Source organism: Notolabrus celidotus, chromosome 4 (assembly GCF_009762535.1).
Source record: "Notolabrus celidotus isolate fNotCel1 chromosome 4, fNotCel1.pri, whole genome shotgun sequence".
NCBI classification, from domain to species: domain Eukaryota; kingdom Metazoa; phylum Chordata; class Actinopteri; order Labriformes; family Labridae; genus Notolabrus; species Notolabrus celidotus.
This window is the reverse complement of record NC_048275.1, coordinates 34,803,250-34,830,361: the sequence shown is the minus strand read 5'-3', so window position 1 is coordinate 34,830,361 and position 27,112 is coordinate 34,803,250. Positions and strand designations below refer to the sequence as shown.

The following is a 27,112-nucleotide window of genomic DNA, read 5'->3' as shown; positions in this document are numbered from 1 at the left end:
TGAAATAATTGATTGTTCAATAAAATATTGAACACTTGATGAAGTTCTACTTACAAATAAATCTGTTTTAATTGTATTATTTTGGATGGATGTCTGCTTAAAACAAAACAAATATTTATGCTTGGATATGACAGCTTTCCATGAAATAACCCTCAATTCCCATCAATTCTCATAAATTCCCATAAAAAGTTTCCAATTTGGAATATTTCCAAAATTCCCCAGTTTAACTTCCCATAGAAATTTACCAGAAATGTTCCACCCCTTTGCAACCCTTATGAGTACACCACTGGTGACACTTCAGGCAAAATGTTCCAGCACAGAGCAGCATGGCTTTTACTAAGTCATCACATTTTACTCTGTGGATCAGACTGACAGGAGACACTCTTATTTTTTTCAGACATTAAAACAAACTTGTAAGGAATCACACATTTTTATTTAATCAGGACAAAAACGAAACATTTAAGCTGCAAATATCTTAAAGAACAAGTTCAGACTGACTGTATATGATCCAGGATAGAGTATCAAAGGAAATTAGAACTAAATATGCTCACATTCATAACATGCTCTCGTGCTTTACGCTTACAAAACCTGTAAACTAAAACAACAGTAAGAACACCAGCTACACAGAACAGTCAGTGCTATGGGTAACTTTTAACTTTAACATTTTCAAACATGTAAACTATTAGATCTGCCAGCTACTTCTCATTTAGGTGTTTTTATTTCTCTCACTACAACGTTAACTGTAAATAACTAACGAAAAACTGCTGCAGTTAAGACAGTTTAAAAACTACGCTCACACTATTATTTTGGCTTTACTGGTATTTTTATACTTTTGTCCAAATATCAAAGGATTATGAAAATGAAGGCTGGCTGCAAAGAAGTTAACTAATCAATTTAAGTTCTTGTTGGGCACACAGGATGGAATCAAAAGAAAGTCACAACTCAGTTTTTTGTGAGACTGTCCCAGGATCTTTGGTCTAGATGTCAGGACAGTCTTTGAGACAGTGGTGTCTTAACATTTCTCTGGACTCCAATAAAACAACAAACATCTGTGGACAGGGTCAGGATATTAAGAGCTCAGTCTAACGTCCACATCCAAAAGTCTTATTCCACTCCTCATACAGCTCCAAGTCTTTCGATGACACGCTGGGTCGTACCGTCTTCAGGGCCTCCTGGAAGTCACCGTAGAGGATTGGTCGCACCTCATCAGCAGTGATGGTGGCGATGTCACTGAGCTGGATGCTGCGGATCGGTCCCAGTGCCGCCTCTTTACACAGCTGAGTCATGTCGGCTCCAGAGAAGCCTTCAGTAGCTGATACCACACTCTCCAGCTCCGACTCTCCGAGCTGGTTCTTCTCTCGAGCCATGAGGTTCGTCACTATCTGCCAGCGGGCGGCGCCTTCAGGCAGCGGGATGTATAACCTCTTTGCCAGGCGGCGGCGTGCAGCCTCATCTATCTCTTGAGGCCTGTTGGTGGCGCCCACCACCAGTATGCGGTCCTCTGCAGCTGTGGCTGCCCCATCAAGCTGGACCAGGAACTCTGTCTTTATCCTACGTGAGGAGTCGTGCTCCCCGTCTGTCCTCTGGGACAACAACGAGTCAATTTCATCGATGAAGATCACAGCAGGCTGGTGGCAGCGGGCGATGGCGAACAGGGCTCTCACCATCTTCTCTCCTTCTCCGACCCACTTGGACGTGAGCGATGAGGCGCTGATGCTGAAAAAGGTGGCACCAGACTGGCAAGCTATGCACTTCCCTATCAGAGTTTTCCCCGTCCCCGGAGGTCCAAACAGCAGGATGCCTTTAGGTGGACCACGGAGGCCTGTGAAGATGTCAGGTCGCAGCATGGGCCAGACTACAATCTCCTTTATGGTGGTCTTTGCAAACTCCAGGCCTGCTATGTCGTCCCAGGCGACAGGGGGCCCGTGGTCCATGATCTCACTCATGATCAGCTCCACGATCTTTGGCTCAAAGTTTTTCAGACGCTCGTCCATGATCTGAGGTTCCTCGTTGGAGTTACGGCTCGCCCCACCTTCCTCCTCCTCTTGTCGTGGAATAGGAGACACAAATTTAGAAGAAGCACCTCGAGGTCTGTTAGCACCCAGAGATTTCTTCACGACTGCTGACATGCCAGCAGCCTGACCTCTCTGGGGCTGCTGGGAATGCTTCTTCTGTTGATCCACAATGAACTGCTCACGAGCTGATTTAAAGTTGCCTCCACCTCGCAGGTCAGAACCTGCTTGACCTCCATGAGAACCTCCACGTTGTCCTCCGTATTGACCCACATGTTGTCCTCCATATTGTCCTCCATGTTGACCTCCATGTTGACCCCCAAATTGACCTCCATATTGTCCTCCATATTGCCCTCCCTGTTGTCCTCCATGTTGTCCCCTGCTTCCGTTCCCTCCCTCTGTGTGGTAGAAATTCTTCCGTTTGGTGGGGTTAGGGTTGGAGAAAATAGAGGACTGATAATTCTGTGTGTTACTTGCAGGGCCTGGATGTCCCTGCGGAGGAACTGAAGAAGAGTGGCCAAACACTGCGTGAGGTCGAGCTGGAGGTCGGGGGAATGAGTTTGGATTACCTGAGCTGCTCTCAGAGCCTCTTGGCCTCTCTGATAGGAAATGAGGATTAGGATTACTGGCTGTATTGTTAACTTCCATTTTTCTAGGCTGTGCTGGTACTGAGGGTTTGAATAAAGAAGCCTCTGACCTGACTCCGGTTAACGGAGCGGACAAAAGGCTCCCTTTGCTCTCTTGCCCCACACATATGTTTACATCTCCGGGTGCCACCAGGGAGCCTCCTCCCCCCTCTCCTGCCTGAATCATCTTCTGCACGCTGGGCAGCTCCAGGACACTCTCCATGGTCAGGGACGACTCCCACTTGTCACTGTAGTTCCTCTGACTGCGGGCAAGATGCAGCGCACTCTCTGCGTAGTTGTTAAGCCCTTTACGGGGGTCATCTGAGTCCAGCACTGCGGCATAGCGCTCAGAGTAGGTCCTGAGCAGGCTGTCCATGCCGGCCTGAGAGAGCTGGGAGCTTGCCCATGCATACTGAATGGAAAGGATGTGGGCCCGGTAGGCATCGGCCGTCTGTTCAGGTGTACAGCTGCCAGATGAAATGTCAAAGGACCTCCTCTGCCATTCGTCCAGGTGTGCGCCGCTCATGCCTGGCCTGCTCCAGTCTGGTGAAGGAGAGGGGGCAACATTTATTAAAAATACATGACCTCAGGAAAAGCAAAGGCACAAATTGTCCCTGACCCATAAAGAGAAAAAAAAAAGTTACATGTTCTCCTTACATTACAGTCTGTCACAGGCATTCAACACAGGAACCCACTGATTTACAATAACACCTTTATAAAGTTTGGGAATTTAGAAGAGCAGAAAAAGCCTTCATTCTGATGAGGTCTGCTGATGTTTAGTCTAAACCAGGGGTTCCCAAACTTTTCAACCCCGCGACCCCCACTGTCCCTCAAAGTGATTTAATGTGTCTTCATTTAGCTGGTCTGGAGAAATTTAGCCTACCTATATGAGCATGTGTCTGTGGTTCCAGTGGTGTTATGAATTAACCTGCTGCTACTGATGCTTTTGATAATTAACTGTTCACTAACTCTAAACTTAGGAGTCATCTGACAACAAGAAAGGCAGAAAACTCATTACATTTTGTATTTTCAAGGTTTTATTTCAAGGTTAGCTACAATTAGGGGAATTTTCAAAGTTGGAAACTTTCCATGGGAATTAACGGGAATTTATGGGAATAAACCAGGAATTGACTAAATTGAAGATTGGCTCTTGATAGGGAACTTAAATGTAGTTGGGGAAAATATATTTTTGCATAATCCTGACTAAAACAACCAGATTTCATGGGAGTACAGTTGAATGAGACCACGCCCCCTACATGCACTATGCATTCCTCCATCACATGCACAGATGATTTCTAGAATCCTGCAGAGGCTTGAGAAGCTTGAGGGAAGATGCTTTTTTATTTGCATGTTGAATGGGACTTAGTTGGAGGGAGAGCGGCTCTTTTCATTTAACATTTTGAATGGAACTTTGTTGGGATTGTATTTTTGTAAATTTTTGAATGGGTTGGGTCGGGGGGGGTGTGAGTAATATTTAACTCAACATTCATGTTGTTGTTCTTCAATTAAATAATTGATTGTTCAATAAAATATTGAACACTTGATAAAGTTCTACTTACAAACAAATCTGTTTTAATTGTATTATTTTGGATGGATGTCTGCTTATAACAACAAATATTTAAGCTTGGATATGACACCTTTCCATGAAATAACCCTCAATTCCCATCAATTCTCATAAATTCCCATAAAAAGTTTCCAATTTGGAATATTTCCAAAATTCCCCAGCTTAACTTCCACCTAATTTTCCACCCCTTTGCAACCCTAGCTACTATATTATTTACTTTAATGGGTCAGATGTAGTATTGTTAGATAACTTCAAAAAAAAAAAAGCATTCTGGAAGACATCTAACGACGCCCCATTTGTGTCTCGCGAACCCCCAGGGGGTCCCAACCCACACTTTGGGACCCCCTGGTCTAAAGTATGGGTCACATCTGAGTAATGCTGGATCCATTTATTTTTATCATTTGGTTGAGACCTGATAGATGTTTAAAATATACGGTGGCCCTGAAGTGCAAATCACAATGGCAATTCAGAAAACACGACGACAAATCAGAAAATACAACATTAACCAAATAGGAAGAAGTAGGTACTCTGAATTCTGATTCGCTGCAGTGTTTTCTGATTCGCCGTAGTGTTTTTCACTTCAGGGCCACCGTAGAAGACCTTTACTGCAAAAAGAGAACAAATGTCAATACTCTGGACAAGATTACCTCTCAACATCAAGGGGGATTTCATCACTCTTGACAAAGAAATTAACAATGACTTGCAGACTAGAAGTCAAATATTGTTATGTGTCACACTAGTGGAACACGCTTAATATATAATGTAATGGATATAAAACGCTGTACAGGAGGGAGACTGGCTGGCAGATCTGCAGTAGAGTCCAGCAGGACCCTCTACAGGCTGCAGACAGTCACTGTAAACACTCCGCGCTACACAACAGGTCGAGATATTCAGGAGGACAGTGGTCACTTACTATGTGTGTTGTCTTCTTATGATAATATGACGAAAAAGCCACTAACACTGATATCATAACATCAACAGAAACGTGTCTCTCTGTGGTCTTTCCCGCCACTTGATTCTTCTTCATGAAAACAGCTTCCTCCTTCTTCCTGCTCCGTCCCAATTCGTTTTTCTGAACCCTGCTTTGGACTTCCGCCTTCACTTTCAGCTAATGTAGGAACTTAGCTGAAAAAGTCAGAGCTTTATCTTGAAGTTATAATTTAAAATATGATTTAAGATGGCAAATCGGGACCACTGAGGAGATGAACAAAAGTAAATCCCTTAAAGGGAAAGATTGGGACACGTTCCATATTATATCTATCTATTTGCATATCTTGGGAATGCTCCGTTTATCCTTGCTGGTAAACAGTCCTATGAAGTTTGAGTCAATTTTAACCTGATATATGTCATTATTGTGAGGAAACTTACTGTTAACTTTTAATGGGTGTAATAATAATCCAGAAAGTCGGCCAGGGTCCTTTCTGTTAAATCCTTGTCAGGTCCAGGACGCCATCTTGTGGCCATAACACGCTAAATACGTAGATCGTCGCTTTAACGCGCGGCATTCTGGGAAATGAAGTACGGACGGTTTTTAATTTTTGTCGTTCACTTGATTTCGAAAAAGAAAAAAAATTAATAATCATAAAACGTTTTAAGAACTTAGATTCGAAGTTGTGACATTTTACTTTGAATGGAAGAGAATGTTTTACAAACTAACGCCGCCATTGCATCAGGGCACGTAAAAACTACAATTACCACAACCTCAGGGCTTTTTGTTGATGCTGTCGACAGTGGATGACAGCCGCAGCAAAGCTTTGGAAAAGCATACGTCGCCGGCAGGCTAATAGGTTTCTTTTGTGCTGTATCGGTCGAGCTAACTGGGGATATATTTAATATTTGGCATTATTTAACTCTCCTTATTGCTCTGTGGGATGGACACTTGAAAAGTTTTCCAGAGAAGTGTCGCAGTCCGTCGGCTATCGCTAAACCGGAGACGGGATGCAAATGAGTCCAGACGGGACCAGCCCCTGGAGCCGGTAGCAGCAGTCAGTCACACCCTTGTCTGGGATTACTGAAGGACCTCCGTCTATGGAAACACATGAAAACGCTCACATATCTGTGATCTCTTCATGTTAGTAAATATCAGTGAGATCTGGAGCCTGAGAGAAACAGAGAGCTAACTGAAGAGTGGGCTGTATATGACTGAGTCATCATCATGGCTTGGACAGAAGAGATAACTCTGAACACAATCTCTGCTGCAGTGTCAAACAGATAACCTCCTATCTCACCAGAAAGCTAACTTATCTACAGGATCCTTGGTTTCTATTGTACTTTACTTTGCAGTGAGAGTGGCATCATGACTTCCCCGATGTACACTTTTGTCACGCGTGACGACAACAGCACGATTTATGCAGAAGTTTCAAAGATGCTCGTCGGGACCGGACAGTGGAAGAAACTAAAAAAAGACAACCCGAGGTTCAACCTCATTCTGGGGGAACGGAACAGGCTGCCCTTTGGACGTCTGGGTAAACTCATGTGATTTCCTTATGTATATGATGCAGACTGCGGACACAAGGGTTTGCATGTATTCTGATATAAGGATGGAAACACTTTCCATGTGCACGAGCCTCTTGTGGAATGATTTTATTTTGTGCATGGTGTGGATGTTTTAACTCATGAAATAATGTCTGCCCCTCCTTGGTCTTCATAGGTCATGAGCCAGGACTGGTGCAGCTGGTGAACTACTACAGAGGAGCGGACAAGCTGTGCAGAAAGGCATCCTTGGTCAAGTATGTGAATCTTATTATTGAATAGATCAGAGCTGGCCCTAATGGACTTGGTGCTCTATGCAAGATTTCCACTGGTGACTTGTATTGTAGCCAACTCCACCAACAATCACATCACATATACACTCAAAGAAAACTGACATACAGTTTTACAGGTTTTCTTTATTTTACATGAATAGAATGGTAATAACAGTGATGTTTAGCAGGAAAAATAAGATAGTTTCAAAATACATTATGTAGTAGTAGTATAATTTATTCAGTCATTATGTAGGCTAACAATCATTTTCACAGCACAGACACCTTCAACAAAGCAACAGTAAGGTTTTAAGTCAGGGTTCCCAAACTTTTCAGGCTGCGACCCCTAAATATGGGTGCCAGAGACTTGTGACCCCCACTGTCCCTTGAAGTGGTTAAATGTTTCTTCATACATAATTTTCTTCATACTTCAAAATTTGTCTACCTACATGCACATGTGGCCGTTTCCTGTGCTGCTAACTGTTAGCTAACCCTAACTTTAGAAGTCATCTGGCAGAAAACTAATGAAATGTACTTATGTGCAGGGTTTTATTGCAAATGAAACTACTATTTTTGTCTATATTTTTACAATAATGGGTAAAATAAACAAATTTAGATTACTAACTGAAAAAAACAAAATCTGGAAGGCATCTTGCGACCCCCCCATAGTGACTTGTGACCCCCAAGGGGGTCCTGACCCACACTTTGGGAATCCCTGTATTAAGTGATGACTGAAAAGGCAGAAGCAATAGCGTATTTAATTTAGCCTACATTTTATATCCAATTAAGCTAACAGCTTCCAAAGTGTTAAGAAAAAACAAAACCAGTAAATAATGAACATTAGAGACTTCAAAAACTGCTTTGCAAACCATTAAAAAAAGTGACATCAGTCCGCAATTTAACCCCAAATTATATTAGATAAAGCAATATTATTTTTCCTATTATCTTCATATTTTCTTCCTCCCTGATTTAGAGTGCAAGCGGCGTTCCCTTTGGAAGGGCCCGCGCCCCTAGCATTTGCCTATACTGCCTATACCACGAGCCAGCCCTGGAATAGATCTTTCCTAGCTTTTGTTTTGCTATCACTTATCTTACTAAGACCATTTCCTGCAACTGAATAATTCATCTTGGCTAGATAACATCAGCTGACCATTTTCCTCTTCACCATCAGGCTCATCAAGACCAGCCCGGAGCTGTCTGACTCTCAGAGCTGGTTCCCAGAATCCTTCATCATTTATCCCACCAACCTCAAAACCCCTGTTGCTCCAGCCACTAATGGCATTAGCCATCTGAAGAACAACCCCAAGACGGATGAACGGGAAGTGTTTTTGGCCTCCTTTCAGTCTAAAAAAGAAAGTGAGGAAGGCACGGTGTGGATCGCAAAGTCTTCTGCTGGAGCTAAAGGTAAAGGTTGTTAGAAATCTAATAAAGAAGTTGAACTGAGTTAACATTTTCCTTTCAGTAACTTCTTCAACAATGCTAACTAACTAAAAGACTCTTTATGAGCTATATAGAAGCTCTTCTTAAGCTCAACTCTCTTCTTCTTTGTTTGTGTGATCTTCTGCTGGTAGGTGCTGGCATTTTGATATCCCATGATGCTAATCAGCTGCTGGAGCACATTGATAATCAGGGACAGGTTCATGTTATTCAGAAGTACCTGGAGAAGCCTCTGCTCCTGGAGCCAGGACATCGGAAGTTTGACATAAGGCAAGTCTTCACTGTTCAACACAGCACCACAGACCATGTGCATATCTGTCTGAATCTCTGACTGTATATTAATGTGGACGACACGCCTCCATCTCCTCCCATTGTAAGAAGTGAAGCCAAAATACCATCTTGACGCTGACATGTTGTGCTGGTGAAGTAATCAAGAGCAGAGCACATTTCGCGTACAGATAAAATGGTAAAGAACCCTGCAGGAGCCTCATTGGTTAACATAGCTGTCAGTTATGAGGTCATATCCCTTCTTTTTAACATGAAATAACTTGATGTTGAGTTGCACATAAAGCAGCGTGATAAGAACCAACAGAGAGGTCTTTTCTAGTTTGACTCATATTCAGTCTGTTGTAATGGAGGTAGCAGGCTTTAAGACCTGTACTGCAGCCCACCACCAGGGGGCGCTGTAACAGTTTTGGCTTCTTCGGCTCTCATACTGTCCATGTTTTTATACCTTTTCTGGTCTGAACTCTTCATCTGATGTCTTCATTGTTATTGACAGGAGCTGGGTGCTTGTGGACCATCAGTACAACATCTATTTGTACCGGGAAGGTGTGCTGCGGACTTCCTCTGAGCCCTACAACAGCTCTGACCTCCAGGACATGACCAGCCACCTGACCAATCACTGCATCCAGAAGGAGCACTCCCAGAATTACGGCCGATACGAGGAGGGGAACGAGATGTTTTTTGATGAGTTCCGGCTGTACATGTTGAAAACACACAACGTCACCCTGGAGAGCAGCATATTACCTCAGATCAAACAGATCATAAAGTAGGTGCCTCCTTATTTTGATGCTGTCTTTATGTGTTGATCTTATTTAGTAGAAAGCACAGGACACATATCTATACATCATCACGCTGAAGTGAGAATATCAATCATTTAATCAATTAGACTTTATTTGTAAAGCACTTATCATACAATTCTAATATAAAACAATGGCTGTACATACAAATAATAATAGGAGAAATAAAATAGAACAAATTGAAAATACAAAGAAAAGAAGTAACAAATCCTAACCACAGCCCCAAACCCACCCCACAATGAATATGCAAGGTAAAGAACACAATATATATATATTTAAAAATAATATTAATAAAGAATAAAACTGAACTGAAGAAACACTGTCATGAAACCTTAATGAGGAAACACTGGAGGAAAAATAAGATGTTAAAACTCAAAATGGGAGATTAAGCTCACCAAAATAAAATAAATGAATACGATAATAAAACACTAAAAGATTAAACCAGTAAAAGAAGATGCTGCACTAAAAGCAAATACAGTAAAGTAAAACAAATTTATTTAATTTAATTATTAAAATGCTGAGAGGTAATCTGTAATAATCATAAAATGATAAGATCTAATTAATTACTTAATAAATCATGAAATAATCCACAATAAATTAAAAAAGAAATAAAGACAAATAAAAAAACAACTCAATAAATAATATATATATATATATATATATATATGTGTCTGTAATAATTTAAAATAACAGTACATGACTTTTAGAATAGACTGAAATTTGAACTAGATGATAAATAAATATATAAATAAATAAGAGTAGGTCTTGAGTTGGCTTTCAAAATGTTGATACTCTGTATATAATTCGACATGTATAGAGTTAATTCAACCGTATTAGAGGATATACCACCACAAACACAAAAGTTGCACAACTGTGTGGTTAACACAAAAGTACACAAGTACACAAAACTATAATCTGGTTCATGTTACTTCGAGTTCAATATTTTCATCTTGCGGATGAATGGAGAGAATAAGATGTGAATTCTTGTTTAAGAGTGTTGCTAATGTCAGAGCCTATGAGTTCAACTTTTCAACAATTAAAGGTTTCCAGTTTTACATCTTTAAACCATACTGTCTTTGTTTTAGTTTTTAGGCAGCTATCTCTTCAAAGTTCCACTTGGTCTAAAAATTGATGAATTAAAGGGTTAAATTCACTCTACAGGCACATTAAGGCACTTTAAAGTCATGCTAGCAGCCATGATAATGTTAATCTGTCGGCTGGTCCTCAACATTTCCTGTCGGCTGAGGACAAAACCACCTGATTTTGGTGATCCCTGACTTTTGTCTAACACCGTGTAGTGTCTCATCAGCTGCTTGATAGGATCCATGATGTCTGCTGTAGATTGTGATCGCCTCTAATGGATCAGATCTAATCCGTTCATTGACTGACTCGTTTTACCTTTTACTTGGATCAATAGATAAATGCCTGTAAGACCGATCAGTTATCACCTCCCATCAGTCAGCTCTACTTTGTGTTATACCAATGAACTATTTTTGCATTCTAACATTTGTGAGCATGTAAGACTCTTGATGTGATAGTGATTCACAGAGCTGTAGACCATGAGTCATGAGAACTTCACTATTATCAAGAGTCAAAATATTGATATCAGACTCCTGACTGTTTTGAAAGTTTCAGCCGCTTGTCTTTTCTCATCAAGAAAGCAAATCAAAGAGCCGTATCAATAACACACATGTCAGTCAATCAATCTTTATTTATATAGCCCCATATCCCAACAATCGTTCTCCTCAGACTCTTTCCAAACAGAGCAGGTCTAGACCGTACTCTATGTTCTATTATTAACAAAGACCCAACATCAAGACAGGATAAGATCCAGTCCCATCTTACAGACAGGACTCAGTCTGATCTCATCTTAATCCACCATGAGCAGAGCACTTTGCAGCATTTAGCAAGTTACAGTGGCAAGGACAAACTTCCTTTAACAGGCAGAAACCTCCAGCAGGACCAGACTCATGTTAGACACACATCTGCTGAGACCGTGTTGGAGAGAGGGATAGAGGGAGGTGAAGAGAGAGAGATGTAGGGATTAGTATTAGGGAGATAGGTTTTTATTCTTTCTAAGAGGAGATGAACACGTGTTGGAGGAGCCTTTTTTTGTGCTCTTCCCTTTTGAATGGCGATATAAATCTGCTGAGTTAGCAGTTTCTTAAAGCCTGAAATGTTCCTCATATATGCTGTCATGTGTTTGTATACCTAGAGCACAATGATGGGTAGTTATAGAGATAACAATCAGGTAATAACTGTGTTCTTTTCTGTTTTCACAGGAACTGTCTGACATGCATTGAGCCGACAATCAGCACCAAACACCTGTCCTACCAGAGCTTTCAGCTCTTTGGGTTTGACTTCATGGTGGACCAGAACTTCAAAGTGTGGCTCATTGAGATCAACGGGGCTCCAGCGTGTGCACAGTCAGTCACCTTCCGCTCATTATTCACCTGATACCTGCTCTTTTTATTAACATCCGTTTACAGTTTGACTTTTCTTTACTCCCGTTCACTCATGTAGGAATTCACAGCATTGATTTTAATGATGTCCTTTCTCCAGTCCACTCTTTGACAGACTTTTTCACTCTGTATTATCCTAACATGACCTAGGAGATATGTGGAAGTATCGTTTTTTCATCCTTTGAGGGTAGGGATGGGTACCTTTCACATTTGAACCGATACGGTACCGATACCCGGTACCTGGGAATCGGTACCGGTACTCAACGGTACCAATTTTCAGTACTTTTGTGTTTATGTGGTAGTAAATGTTAATAAAAAAAAAAGAAATTGTTTAATTATTTAATTTAACATATTTATTTAATTTAACATGAAATGAACAGAAACAGGATTATATAGGTGATTAGATATATTAGCTGGCTCGTGGCGTCTAATTGCTCTGTCTGGAGTTTATCAATGAACACATGTGAATGCCTGGGGAAGGGGAAAATCAGTTCTCCGTCTCTTTATAATAACAGGACACACAACTTACTTGTTGGGCATTCACGCACACAGAAACTGTTAGAAACAGGGCAGGTTGTTGGAGCGAGAGAGTCAGTCTCAACCATAGACTGTATAAAATAAACTTAATCCTGCAGTTCTGCTTCGCAGTGAGTGCGCGTGCCTGTCAGCTGCAGGCTCTGTTTGGCGCGCTCCCGCGCAGATGCAGAGAGCAGAGACGTCCACCCGGTCAGTCTCTGACTTTATTACAGGGCGAAAGTATGGAAACTCGCCTCCTCTTCCACTCCCTCAGAGTCACAGGGATGCGTTCAGGTACCGAAACATGGTACCGTTTGATTTAACGTGAGTCGGTACTCGGTAGTACCGACGGAATTCGGTCGGTACCTTTAAAAGTACCGAATTCGGTACCCATCCCTATTCGACGGTCAGAGTTAACAAAACATTATGATTATTTTGATGCAAAAAAAACAAACAAATTTTGTTCCTCGTGAACTTTTTGTTTTTGAACCAGGATTCTGAAATGATCCAACAAGTTGTAAAATGCAGTGTCAAATGAAACCCCTGAGATAGATGTGAAGTGAGTCGGAGCTGGTCTCAGCTTGTGAATGCTTCCTGAAGATCATATTTAAACTCATTCAGTGAGATCAAAGTAGTCTCTTCTGTTTCCCCTCCCTCCTCCAGGAAGCTGTATCCAGAGTTGTGTCAAGGAATCGTGGATGTGGCCGTCTCCAGTGTCTTTCCTCTCCACAGCGGCTGTGACTCTTCATCTGCTTCCTCTTCACTGTATTCCTCCTCTCCGTCCTCCACGTTCAGCACCAACTCCTGCTCCTCTCCCAAACTGAGAGGTCCTCTCCACGTGGGTCCTTTCACTCGCCTGTAAGCGTACATATCTTCTCCTGATTAGAGAGCTTCTTCCACCCTCTGTCCTCACTCCTAAACTCTAACTAACACGTAGCACATGCAGCCAGCCAGGCCTTTATTTAGATCCCTAAACTGCAGAAAATCTCTCTTCACTCCTGATTATGCATATTCTGATTGTGAGGATGGTTTTCATTGATCAACAAACCTTTGTGGCAGTTTGTGAATGAGGACAGACCATCTCAGTTCCACCCCTGTTCCCCGTGCAGATCCCTGGAGGTCTAAAGGATGCAGAGAGACTCCAACTGAGACTGTAGTGCCTTACATTTCCAGCCACACTCCCTTAAAAAGATGCTACTTAGCATGCTCTTTTTTTTACTTTACTTACCTATAAGCCTTTGCACTGTTGCTCAAAATGGACGAAGCCGTTCTGGTCCACACGACTTAGCAGAGAGCAGACTGTTGGTGTTTGAGATCTGGTAGCTTTGTGTGTTTTGAATTCTTTGTCTCGTCATGTTTGAGTTTTAGGAAGAACTCCAGCAGGAAGCTTTGAGGTGGCTGATTAAAAGTCTAATTTATTGACTCATGTCTGAGAGAATAAACATTCAAGATTTAAAGACTAGCCTTGAAATCAACATAACTGTTAGCTTGATCACATGGAAACAACATGTTACGATCCGGACAGCTGGGGAGCACACATGAGCGAGGAGGCGGTCCATCATGTGGTAAACTCAGGTGTAAGCTCTCCTCTAGTGTTCCTGGTTTCTGAGCTCTGTGGAGAGGGAGAGGGAGAGAAAGAGAGAGAGAGAAAGAGAGAGAGAAAGAGAAAGAGAGAGAGAGAGAGAGAGAGAGAGAGAGAGAGAGAGAGAGAGAGAGAGAGAGAGAGAACTCTGACAAAGAGATGAATAATAAACATTAGCTTATTATTCATGTCTCAAAACAACATTTTTATATTTTTATGAATCATCAGAGAGCATGTTTGTTTCAAAGCATGTAGTAGTCCTGATCCGAGCCCCCGCAGCACCTTTTGCCTTAGTTAGAGAGCCGCCCGAGCGCCTGTGTGTGTGAAACAGAGGGATGAAGAGCGAGACTGACGTTTTTATTGTTTCCAACATGTCTGCCCGTCATGGTTTTGAAGTGTTAGAATACAAAGTAGGATGTACAAAGTGTGTTACTGATGATGAATAACATTTAAAGACCCCATGAATGAAATCAAAGTGATAAAACATACAATCCAAGTTCATCCCTACGTTATAATGAAGTGTGAGTCATGATGTTTGTACAGAGCTAAGTCAGAAAACCCGTCTTGTATCAGGTTAGACTTTTCTTCACAGGGTACGAACATGTCTCGTTTAGGGATGGGCAGTGATTTTCGAATATTCGTTGACTTAATAAAAATCAAAGAGATACTGCTAATTTTCTCTCATTTTAAAAGTATAATTTTTCATAGTTTTTACCGGTGCCTGGTTGTAATACAGTATTCCTGCCAGACGGTGGCTATAGAGCGTCTTAAAGCTGCTTGCTAACCGCATTAAATAACAGAAGAAGAAGAATGCTAACTGCATTAGATAGCAAAAGAAGAAGAAAACATTAGCCACAGTCCAAACCGCAACCTCCGGTCTCAAAATATGAAGCCTATGCTGAAGTGTTATAAACTGCAGTTCATCGATAATCCACTTGAGGCTGGCTGCAGAAACACAGGAAACCACATACACACCAATTCAAAAAGACGCTCTTCACAGCAGAAATAAACAAGTTTACAGCCTGGTACAAAAACGGCTTGGGTCTACGCTGGTAATTTATCTATCGGCACACACTGTACGGGGGGTGAATTTATTCTAACGCTACAGTTCAGAAGATATTAAGATTATGAGTTTTGCCCAAATAAGGACATGACTGACTTGATTGACAGTGCGCAAACACATATCTGGTAGCTAGGAGGCTCAAACCCCGCCTCTTTACGTCACACTCTTTCAGCATTTTCAATATGGCTCCAGACGACGATTGGCTTCAAAACTGCATTCAGGAACAGATGGGTGACGTCATGGATACTACGTCCATTATTTATACAGTCTTTGCAACAGTTGCTGCGATTTTCTCTGTTTCTGAATCTCATACTACTACACACGTATTTCCAGAGACTGAACATGGCTGTAAAATGTAAACACACACGTCACGCTGCGTCACAGAAACACAGACATTAAGGTAGAGACAGACGCTGTCAGTGCCCGCTACTAGCAGCACCTCGTCCTGCTGCTGGTTAACGAGACTGCCACACAAACGGGCCAAAAACAGGACAGGTGTGTGTGTGTGTGCGTGTGGGGGGGGGGGGGGGGGGGATTATTAGAATAATCGTTGAATAAAAGCCAGTGATTATCAAATAGTGTTTTGGCTTGAAATACCCATCCCTAGTCTGGGTCTGATCACTGCCTTCCTTCGGTTACTGCCCAAGTTCAATCTGGACTCTTCCTGAATTTCATGGATCTGTTTTTATTTCCTGGGGTCTTTAAATCATGTATGTCTTTACTTTATGGTTGACTTGATCTCTTGTGAAAAGACTCGTGTCAAAACTGATATGTGTAACTGTTTAGACTGTTTGTTGACCCCGTCGATGACAGCTGCATGTTCTGTAGTTCTTCAGTCGCCGTGCGTCCAGGGGCTCATTTAAACCAAGAATGTTTTGTTTTTAGAGGCTCATCATGTTTGAATCCCTGCAGCTCCTCTTTTTTAATCCGAGCCTCGACGTGTGACTCTTTGTTTTTCATGTGTGGATCAACAGAAGATTAGGGACGCAGTAGGAGGGAAAATGAAGGAAATGAAGGATATGCAAGTGACTGAAAGTCCGACAGAAGTCAAAGATGCACAGCAGGTTACACTGTAAAATATATGTAGATGAATCCCTGTTACTAAACCATGTACAGAGTCTGAGATGTAGTCCAGAGCTCAGCTGGAAGAAGAATTTAGAGAGATGTAAATGTTACAGAATAGATCATTATGTGATGGTAGAACAGGCAAACAGGCTTTGAGTGTCTGCTGATTACTCTAAGCATCAGAAACAAACTATCAGTATTTGTTTAACTCAACTCGGAGGGAAAGTCTTTCCATAAAAGGGAAGGTGCCTTAGAGGGAATTGAAAACAGGAAGCCATGAACCTCCAGCATTTCACTGCACCTTTAACTGTTCGAGCTAAAGGGAATAAATGTCATTCTCTGTTTCCCTCTTTGAACCGATGTCATTACCTTTTTCCAGACTTATTTGCACACCTGACTTGGTTTCTCATTTTGTCGATGTTCCTTACCAAAGACCACATCATGCTGTATTATCAATGTTAGAGTCGCTGTCTGAACATTTTGCATTCAGTGTAAAAGAAGAGTAACATTCAGAGGGACGTCTGTGCCGTGTTTTTGTAGCTGATGTTTTTCCAATGTCTTGCATGAACATTTGTGTTTATTAGGAACAGTATGACTAGAATAAAAAAATATCCCTATCAACAACACTCTCTCATGTTTTATTACGTTTCCTCCTGGTTACACAACTCTGCACTGGACACACATATTCACAGTAATCATAGTCTCTATCTATCCATCTATCCATCTATCTATCTATCTATCTATCTATCTATCTATCTATCTATCTATCTATCTATCTATCTATCTATCTATCTATCTATCTATCTATCTATCTATCTGTCTGTCTGTCTGTCTATCCGTCTGTCTGTCTGTCTGTCTGTCTGTCTGTCTGTCTATCTAGTGTATGTCTAGTTTTTTATAAGATGTTTTAAAAAGTAAAAACACTAAATGTGCACATTATATCCTCGCACATTAAATATGTACACTACCAGTCAAAAGTTTGGACACACCTTCTCATTCAATGTTTTTTATTTATGTTAATTATTTTCAACATTGTAGATTAATACTGAAGACATCAAAACTATGAAATAATCTGGTTTTGCCATAATCTGGATTACATCAGTATTCAAATAGGGCTATCCATTGTGTACTAACCCTACCTCTGAACAACACAACTGATGGTCTCAAACACATTAAGAAGGCAAGTCATTCTACAAATGAACTCTTGACAAGGCTCATGTTAATTAGAAACCATTCCAGGAGACCACTTCATGAAGCAGACTGAGAGAATACCAAGAGTGTGCAAAGCTGTCATGAAGGAAAAAGGGGGCTACTTTACAGAATCTAAAATATAAAACATATTCTGCTTTGTTTAACACTTTTTTGTTCATTCAATAATTCCATATGTGTTCTTTCATAGTTTGATGTCTTCAGTATTAATCTACAGTGTTTACAATCATTACAATAAATGCAAACCCTTGAATGAGAAGGTGTTTCCAAACTTTTGACTGGTAGTGTATGTACAGTTTATTAGTTTTATTTACACATTAACTTTCCAATCAAACAGGTTCCTTCAGAGAACATCCCATTAAGGTTTTTGAGGGTCATTGAAATATGAAAATATGAAAGTCTGAAACGAACAAAATGAATGAAGGCGTATCTGATAACATTTTACCAGCGGTATAAAATCTGGGTGCTAAGTGATGCACAGGGAAAACCCGTTGGATTATCCATCAATCAATCTTTATTTATATAGCATCAAATCCCAACAAATGTTATCCTCAGTCTCTTTCCAAACAGAGCAGGTCTAGACCGTACTCTATGTTCTATTATTAACAAAGACCCAGAGAGAGAGAGAGAGAGAGAGAGATGATAGTGGTGAGACGGATAGTAATAGTTGTAGCAGCTGGAGTCTGGCACGTCCACAGCAGCAGAGATCCAGAGGAACCTACGAGACAAGGGAGCTCAGGGACTCCAGAAAGGTCTATGGTTAGTAACTTTAATGGGACAGGAAGAGTTAAAGTAAGAGACAGACAGAGAGAGGAGAGAGATAGGTCCCTTTCATATTCTTAGGTGTGATTTGAACATAAACCAAACCTGTCAGAGTGTCAGTCCTCATTCCCTTTAAGAGTTATTTAGAGTTTTCGAGTCCTGACTTTCTACTTTAATAAACTTGGTTGCATGTGCATTTTTCTGTTTCTGTATGAAATAGAGCAGTAGAAAATAGAACATCAGGATGGAGAGCTAGGTGTCAGTCAGCTCCTCCACACTGGTGGAGGGCGCTGTAGCTGGACTGAACTCCTCCAGGGGTGTGTTTTTAACTCAGAGGAGTTTGAGGAAAGGTGCTGCTGCCTCTGGTGGTTGAGGGAGTTGCTGCAGCAGATTGTCTCTCATCTGAGACAAGTGTCAGTCATCTTCAAGGAGGTTTTAAAAGAACTTGGGGTGGCGGTGGTCCCAACTTTCCAAACTGATAGAGCAGAGAGGAGAAGACATTGAAGGGCCACAGCATAAAGAGGAACTGTTCTACAATTATTCCCATCACCGTCCTGTATAAAAAGTTTGGAATGAAATGTTAGGGCAAAGCTCCGGTCAAACTTCGCCATCATTCCCAGGCTGACACAGCACCTTCAGCAGTCAACACCCGGCCTGCAGATAATGCTCACACACCCAAATATCTGCCATGTGAATCTTTTTATTGGCAGCTCTATGTCTTCTCTCTTTGTTAAAGGTGACATATCATGGAAAATGGACTTTTTAATGGTTCTCTACCTGAAATATGTTTCCCTGGCATGTCTACAAACCCCCCGAGAATGAAAAAAATCCATTCTGCCCCTGTTTAGATTTCTCAACCTTTCTGTAAATGTGTGTGAAACGAGCCGTTTCAGACTTCCGTGTTTTTGTTACGTAACAACAATATCCGGTCTGTCACGGAGTCAGAGCTCGGAGCTTGTTCAGCCCATAGACTGTATAAAATAATACTGAATCCCTCCCCCGTTTTTCATTACCTGCACAAATGTGTGCTAACAAGGAGCTCAGGAGGGAGGCATGCTAGTTGTAGGCTGTCTTAATAAACATAAAGGTCGGTTTTACTCCCTACGTCTGCAGATTTAAAGATCTAGTGGATGATTTTTATTTACCATGGATAAGTGCTAGTGCTAGTTAGCATAGCTACATAGCTACATGTCGTAGCTGTAGCTGTGTACCAAGACACACGTCTACATACTGACAAATAAAACAACAAGAAACACAGAATCTGTGACCAATCCTTCAGAAAGGTCCCGCTGCCTTTCTGGCAGAGGTCGGTTTTACTCCCCACGTCTGCAGATTTGAAGATCTAGTGGATGATTTTTATTTATCATGGATAAGTGCTAGCGCTAGTTAGCATAGCTACATAGCTACATGTCGTAGCTGTAGCTGTGTACCAAGACACACGTCGACATACTGATAAATAAAACAAGAAACACAGAATCTGTGACCAATCCTTCAGAAAGGTCCCGCTGCCTTTCTGGCAGAGGTCGGTTTTACTCCACACGTCTGCAGATTTGAAGATCTAGTGGATGATTTTTATTTGTCATGAATAAGTGCTAGCGCTAGTTAGCATAGCCACATAGCTACATCTTCATAGCTGTAGCTGTAGCTGTGTACCAAGACACACGTTGACATACTGACAAATAAAACAACAAGAAACACAGAATCTGTGACCAATCCTTCAGAAAGGTCCTGCTGCCTTTCTGGTAGAGGTCGGTTTTACTCACCAGGCCTGCAGATTTGAAGATCTAGTGGATGATTTTTATTTATCATGGATAAGTGCTAGCGCTAGTTAGCATAGCCACATAGCTACATGTTCGTAGCTGTGTAACAAGACACACGTCTACATACTGACAAATAAAACAACAAGAAACACTAAATCTATGACCAATCCTTCAGAAAGGTCCTGCTGCAGGCGCCTCTCCGTCAGGATCAGATTCTGGATCAGATTCAGAGGGTTGAAGTAACGTGATCTCTGAGCAGCCGTGTATATTCAGTCAACATGTAAACATTAGATCAACGTGCTGGAGAGCCGAGGGCACATCCACTTCCTGAGGGGGCGTGGTCAGAGAGAAAACAGAGTGTTCTGAGGAGGACTGAAGAAGAGGGCATTTCAGGCAGACCAAAATCTGATTTCAAAGTGTTTTTTTGAGCATAAACTTTAAAGACATGTTTTGGGGACCTCTTAGACCAATATATATTGATGAAAAAAGCGTGATATGTCACCTTTAAGATGAGAAAGGAAATGGTTCCTCATCTTGCTTCCCTTTAATGGCCACCACTCTTTGGGGACATAGGCTATGGAAATTTTAAAGTAATGCTGTTTTAGTTTTACAGCGAGTGGTGTATCGTCTATCGTCATAACCATGTTTAAACTACTCACAGGAGCTTAAAATGATCATGTTTTCAACTGGACTGAAAGTAATCTGTAGTGCTTTTGGAAACCTAACACAAGACCCATCATCAGAAGTTAAGTGGTCATTGGGAAATAAGGCTCCCAGTATCTTTAGAAACAGAATGTCTGTAAAGATGCTGGATTGTAAGATAGAGGATGCCATGTGCACCACCGACAGCCATTAGAGGCTAGTTTCTGATGATTCATCTTCCGTAAAGAACCTGTGAAGGACACACAGAGTTCAACAACGGCGTCCTCATCTCTCACCAATCATTTACCAACCTGTCATCACACAGCAGAAACACTGGGCTGACATGATTTGGTCTCAGAAGAAATACAGGACACTCCTAGTCACCATGCAGAGCTATGACTCAGCAGAAATGCCAACCGTTACTCAGGCCTGATGTCGAGTCATGACTCAGCAGAAATACGGGATGACCTGAGACACAGTGTGATAAATCGCCTGAGCACAAACTTCAGACAAACAGACTTCGTTTGTAAACAGACATAAGGTCAGTGGCATTCATTTTTAGATAAGTGTGTGTGTGTGTGTGTGTGTGTGTGTGTGTGTGTGTGTGTGTGTGTGTGTGTGTGTGTGTGTGTGTGTGTGTGTCTGATTACAGAGTATAAATACAGATAAGCTCTCTCTGTTCCTCAGTTTTTTCCTGCGAGTCGAGTCTCAAAGACAGAAACAGAAACATGAGGGCTTACCTGCTCCTGCTGCTGCTGCTGCCTCTCTGCTCAGGTACAAACACACACTCACACATCCAACCAGGAATAGACAGAGAACTTGCAGTGTTCTACACACTCGAGTAAAAAAATACAAATGTGAAACAAAAATTACTTTGGTGTGTGCTGAGGATTGGGTCACTTAGTTAGAGTGCTTCTAGAAATTCATGTTTGATAAATAATGCAAACAGTCAATAATCATCAGTTTAATTTTGGAGCTCAGATTTAATAATTGTAAGGATTGTTAATGATTTAGATGTAGCATACCTGGATATATTATTTTTCCTTTCTTCCATATATCAAATACACATTTCAGTCCTGTACAGGCAGCAAACAGGCAGTTGGTCCATATGCTCTTTATCTAAAATTCATTATTTATCAGACCACATTAACTCTAACAACAATCATTAATGAGCAGGCACTCAATTGTCATGTTTTATTGTTTTAGATTTGAAATACTCTAATGAGATTGGCAAAGCACATGTACGACTCAATCTCACTTTGAGTCCGTGAGAAGGGCCATATCAGTTCTGGATCAAGGCTCCATGTCAATAATCTCCTGGTTGTAAGAACATGTTGTTATTTTAAAGCTGTTTTTTGATGTGTCATGTCATCATGCCAGCTTGAGTTCATTATTGTTCAAGTGTTTTGTCACCCACCTCATTCAGTGGCTTGTAAGTCAATAGTAATGTCATGTTTAATAAGCAGTTTGATATGCAATAAATATTATACCACCCCAAATCCCCCAAAGTTAGGATGCTGTGTAAAGTGTTGCCTTGAATAGATTTTCCATTTAACCACTTGGTTTAATGGAAAATAGTGCAAAGACAACATATAAAATGTTAAAACTGAAAATGTTTTTCTTCAATGAAAAATATATGCATGTTTTAAATTTGATGCCAGCAACACATGTCAAACAATTGGGACAGGGGCATGTTTACTGGTGTGTTTATCACCTCTTCTTTAAACAATACTCACACTAGAGTCAGGTCTGTTTTTAATGCAGTGATCTCCACTACAGAGTCATGTCTGTTTTTAATGCAGTGACTTCCACTACAGAGTCCTGTCTGTTTTTAATGCAGTGATCTCCACTACAGAGTCATGTCTGTTTTTAATGCAGTGATCTCCACTACAGAGTCATGTCTGTTTTTAATGCAGTGACTTCCACTACAGAGTCCTGTCTGTTTTTAATGCAGTGATCTCCACTACAGAGTCATGTCTGTTTTTAATGCAGTGACTTCCACTACAGAGTCATGTCTGTTTTTAATGCAGTGACTTCCACTACAGAGTCATGTCTGTTTTTAATGCAGTGATCTCCACTACAGAGTCATGTCTGTTTTTAATGCAGTGATCTCCACTACAATCATGTCTGTTTTTAATGCAGTGACTTCCACTACAGAGTCATGTCTGTTTTTAATGCAGTGATCTCCACTACAGAGTCATGTCTGTTTTTAATGCAGTGATCTCCACTACAGAGTCATGTCTGTTTTTAATGCAGTGATCTCCACTACAATCATGTCTGTTTTTAATGCAGTGACTTCCACTACAGAGTCCTGTCTGTTTTTAATGCAGTGATCTCCACTACAGAGTCATGTCTGTTTTTAATGCAGTGACTTCCACTACAGAGTCATGTCTGTTTTTAATGCAGTGACTTCCACTACAGAGTCATGTCTGTTTTTAATGCAGTGATCTCCACTACAGAGTCATGTCTGTTTTTAATGCAGTGATCTCCACTACAATCATGTCTGTTTTTAATGCAGTGACTTCCACTACAGAGTCATGTCTGTTTTTAATGCAGTGATCTCCACTACAGAGTCATGTCTGTTTTTAATGCAGTGATCTCCACTACAATCATGTCTGTTTTTAATGCAGTGACTTCCACTTCAGAGTCATGTCTGTTTTTAATGCAGTGATCTCCACTACAGAGTCATGTCTGTTTTTAATGCAGTGACTTCCACTACAGAGTCATGTCTGTTTTTAATGCAGTGACTTCCACTACAGAGTCATGTCTGTTTTTAATGCAGTGACTTCCACTACAGAGTCATGTCTGTTTTTAATGCAGTGACTTCCACTACAGAGTCATGTCTGTTTTTAATGCAGCCCTGCCTGAGGGCCTGAAGGTCAGGTCCATCCAGTCTTGGTTTTGGTCCTTGTCACTTCTGTACAGAGGTGTCTCTAGATTGAATCTTTAAATGATATTATGTTCTGCAGAGGATGAAATCCACTCATACTTTGTCATGTTACTCTGAGGAACATTATTCTGAAACTGTTGAACTATTTGTTCACTCAGTCTCTCACGGAGTGGTGAACCTCTTCCCATCTTTACTTCTTAAACACTCAGCTTCTAGTTAACTTATCAAACTTACCCAACTTTTTAAAAATGTTTTGCTAGCATTAAATTAAAAATGCACAAATGTTTTTCACAAAACATGTGTTGTCTTTTCTCTAATCTGAATGAAGCAAAGGTTTTACATCATTTGCAAAACATCAAAATGTGTTTTTTTATTAACATTTTATACAGCTTCCAATGTTATGTTGAGTTGGGGTTGTAATTAAACCTGATTTTGCTGCAGACCTGTGCTTTCTCTTGACTTCAATAAAGATAAAGCAGACACTATTACTTGTTAAGGGTGGCACTGAAGGTGAAAGAATAAAACAACACTTTGGAAAAGATTTCCCTACATACATGACATTTCACTTAAAAACAACAGTTAAGAAAACATCAGCCTCATGGCTTACTTTATAATCTCCAATAACCGGAAACACTGACTCACCCTTCAAGAATAGGAAAGGTGATATTAACAATCCACTATTTGGACTTTCCATGAAAAGAAGATGATTTACAGGACAGGCTGATACCAAGAAGCCTTCCTCAAAGGTTTCATTTAGTTAAAGTAATCTTTATTAGTCCGTCTCCCCTTTCAGATTGAACAGATTGATGTAATAAAGAGATGATAAATGAAGTTTGGATCATGCCGGGGATGGCTTGTGGTTGAAATATGTTTTTTGTTTGATCCAAAAGTTATTCTGAAAAAGACATTTCACTTGTTTTCAGTCCAAAGTGCTTCACAAAGGACTGACAGTATTACAAAGTGGAGCGTCTATTAAAATAATTCAGTCAATTTATAAAGAGAAATGACGGGAGTCGAAAAGCTGCTCCCCTGACATTACACTTATATTTATACAGGTTTTCTTCTCCATGTGTTTAAATCAGCTTCAGACCCCACGATAGGTGGATCATGTAAAATAGTCATGATGTTGATATTTCACATGATAATCATGATCTAAAAACACAGGTGTGATCTGACCAGGTGTGATTGTGTTGCAGCCAAACAGTACAACATTAGGTGCATCGGTCATGATTACCTGATGCTCAACCACCAGCAGATGGACTGCAGCAGCGACATCAAACAAGCCTGCTTCATCAAAGGTGAGTCCTCTACCTGTCCACTAGGCTCTGTCCAGTTATGAAGGACTTCAGATGTGTCCTCCAGGTGTGTCCTTTAATAAACCAATCAGTCACTTTTAATTTATCTAGCCCTTAAAAAACGTTACCTCAGGACACTCTACAAACAGAGTCGGCCTGGACTTCACACTTTTTAGTTTTATTTAAAAAGACCCAATATGGAGCGCCATTGGCCTAGCGGTCTAAGCACGCCCCGTATACAGAGGCTATGGCCCTCGTCGCAGGCTCGATTCCAGCCTTGACCAATTCCTGCATGTGCTCCCCTCTCTCTACTCCCCACATTTCCTCTCTCTTCAGCTGTCCTGTACATTAAAGGCAAAAATGCCCCAAAATGTAACTCAAAACGAGTTCCCTGTGAGCCAACACTTGTCAACATTTGGCAACATTGTCAAGAAAGCAGTTAAAAAAAACCCTAGGCAGAACCAGACTCATGCTGAATAACCATTAGGATGGTTTCCCTAAGGTGTATTTTTAAGAAGTGTCCTTAAGGTGTAAACATAAGAAATGTCTTCAGATGGTACAGGCAGGTGGTTCCATTGGGCCAATCAGATTCATCCTTCGCATTTGTTCTTAGCTGCCTCTGTGTGGCTTTCCGTCAGGTGTTACCTTCAGGTTTTTCTGGGTCAATCAGGTGTTTTTTTTTTATAAGCGTCCAGTTTTGCATTTTGCATCAACGTGCTGTTTTAGGAGCTAGACGTGACCATGTTTGGAGAAGAGCAACTTAAAGAGGAAGTGTAGCAAAAACACATTCATAAAATCGATGTTCAAAGCAAATTCTTCAGCTTGATAATCAGCCTGTGTCCAAGCTAAGATAACAAGCCAGGTGTGGTGAACACAGAAATCAATGTCTGCTAACAAGTGCTGACACATAAACCAAAACAGTGGCGTACTCAGGCTGTTTGAGGGGCAGGGGCGAAAAAACAAGAAAGGGGCACCTCCTTTCAAACCCCTGGTACTCACAGTTTAGGGTGAATTTAAATGTATTGAGGGAGCGTTACCAAGAGGGAGGTCAGGCGGTCCTCGCCCAGGAAATTTTGAGCAGCTAAACCTCAATTTCCTACATTCTGATGAATATTTCTGAGACCATTTGAGCTGGAAATTGAACTATGAAAAAGAGAAAAACCAAAACTATTTCTTTATTTCTATATTATTGATTATAGTACATAAATAACTTAACATAACATCATTAACTACATGGGCAACCAAAGACACTTTTAATGTAACCTTTCGTGCATTTTTGGTGCATCCAGAGGGTGCCTATTCTGCGTTTTATCCATTTTGGGGGCTTTCAGTGGGCACTTTTTTTTTGCGTTCTATTAATTTAAGGGGCTTTTAGTGGGCTTTTTTTTGCGTCTTTAACATAAGTGGGGCATTCAGAAGGCACTTTTGCATGCATTTTCCTCTTAAAGGGCACCAGAAAAGACCATTTTTAATGTTTTATCTACGAAACAGAACTCAGACTGCTGGACGCCTTGTGTTACCTATCAGCCATACAGCAAGCCTTATCAGTGATCTCATTTTAACATAAAAAAAAGTTTAAAGAGAACAGAAACACAACCAAGAGGTGAAGCTGAGGTTGCACTGAGCATACGGCCAGCAGCACCTACCTGTCACCCTAGTGGTCGTTTGAGGGATTGCAGTTTATGACACTTTTACATTAATATTCAGAGATTTAAGTCAGTTTTGACAGTTTCTTGTTGATAAAATTCGATGTTGGATTGTCATATCAGGACACTTTCACACATTGATTGTTCTCCCTGTCAGATCACAGTTTGTAAAAGAGATGCTGGGTCAGTAGTGAGTATTCTGAGGCTCTAATTCTGTGATGTTTGTTTGTTAATGCAGACAATGGAGAGAAAGGCTGCATCGAGCTCAGCTTCTGCACAAAACCTGGCTGGAACTGCTGCTACACGGACAACTGCAACGCTTGAGCCAATCACAGCGTGGGAATTCCTGACACTGTCAAACCAAATGATGTGAAATAAAGCTGTGATTGACATTTCCCAGAATGTAGTTTTGTGTTTTTCTCAGTTAGAGTGCACACACACACACACACACACACACACACACACAGTTTGTACACCCAGTGGTTCTGCTTCTGGACTTTGCAACATGTCTGGCTGTACTCTGTGAACTTGAAGTCAGTACCATCCCGGGTTATACAAACAGACCGCTGTCTGACAGTGTAGACAGCAGTGAAGGTACACGCACATTCTCTGCTTCATGATTTGGGCACTGTAGGTATGACAAGGACCCCAGTTCATTCATGTTTGAGCAAACAAACAGAAACGCAAACCAAACTCCAGTCGAAGAATCACCGATTTTCAAGAGGGACATCGAAAAGATAAAAGATTATCTGAGGCCG

The 27,112-nt window shown here is 41.1% G+C and overlaps 3 protein-coding genes across 5 annotated transcripts; 2 read left to right on the top strand and 1 right to left on the bottom strand.

The window, feature by feature from the left end:
- Window positions 1-414: 414 nt before the first annotated feature.
- fignl1 (fidgetin-like 1) lies at window positions 415-5,697 on the bottom strand. Of its 2 annotated transcripts, none has more exons than XM_034681376.1 (2): window positions 5,571-5,697; window positions 415-3,181 (listed from the first exon to the last, which is right to left on the bottom strand). In XM_034681376.1, the coding sequence occupies exon 2, from the start codon at window positions 3,162-3,164 to the stop codon at window positions 1,083-1,085; it is 2,082 nt and encodes a 693-aa protein (XP_034537267.1). In that variant the 5' UTR covers window positions 3,165-3,181; window positions 5,571-5,697; the 3' UTR covers window positions 415-1,082. The 2 variants fall into 2 exon arrangements, with proteins under 2 accessions (XP_034537267.1, XP_034537266.1); XM_034681375.1 differs by having other exon boundaries at window positions 5,116-5,655.
- On the top strand, window positions 5,301-16,776 carry ttl (tubulin tyrosine ligase). Of its 2 annotated transcripts, none has more exons than XM_034681378.1 (9): window positions 5,301-5,315; window positions 6,486-6,667; window positions 6,853-6,931; window positions 8,115-8,347; window positions 8,515-8,650; window positions 9,162-9,431; window positions 11,745-11,888; window positions 13,104-13,298; window positions 16,060-16,776. In XM_034681378.1, the coding sequence occupies exons 2-9, from the start codon at window positions 6,499-6,501 to the stop codon at window positions 16,076-16,078; spliced, it is 1,245 nt and encodes a 414-aa protein (XP_034537269.1). In that variant the 5' UTR covers window positions 5,301-5,315; window positions 6,486-6,498; the 3' UTR covers window positions 16,079-16,776. The 2 variants fall into 2 exon arrangements, with proteins under 2 accessions (XP_034537269.1, XP_034537268.1); XM_034681377.1 differs by lacking the exon at window positions 5,301-5,315 and adding an exon at window positions 5,343-5,414.
- A 4,137-nt stretch (window positions 16,777-20,913) lies between these two features.
- Window positions 20,914-26,756, top strand: wu:fj16a03 (uncharacterized protein LOC335475 homolog). Its single transcript, XM_034682170.1, has 4 exons — window positions 20,914-21,064; window positions 21,211-21,297; window positions 24,610-24,711; window positions 26,593-26,756. Exons 2-4 carry the CDS (start codon window positions 21,252-21,254, stop codon window positions 26,676-26,678), a joined length of 234 nt encoding a protein of 77 aa, XP_034538061.1. The 5' UTR covers window positions 20,914-21,064; window positions 21,211-21,251; the 3' UTR covers window positions 26,679-26,756.
- The last annotated feature ends 356 nt before the right edge of the window (window positions 26,757-27,112 follow it).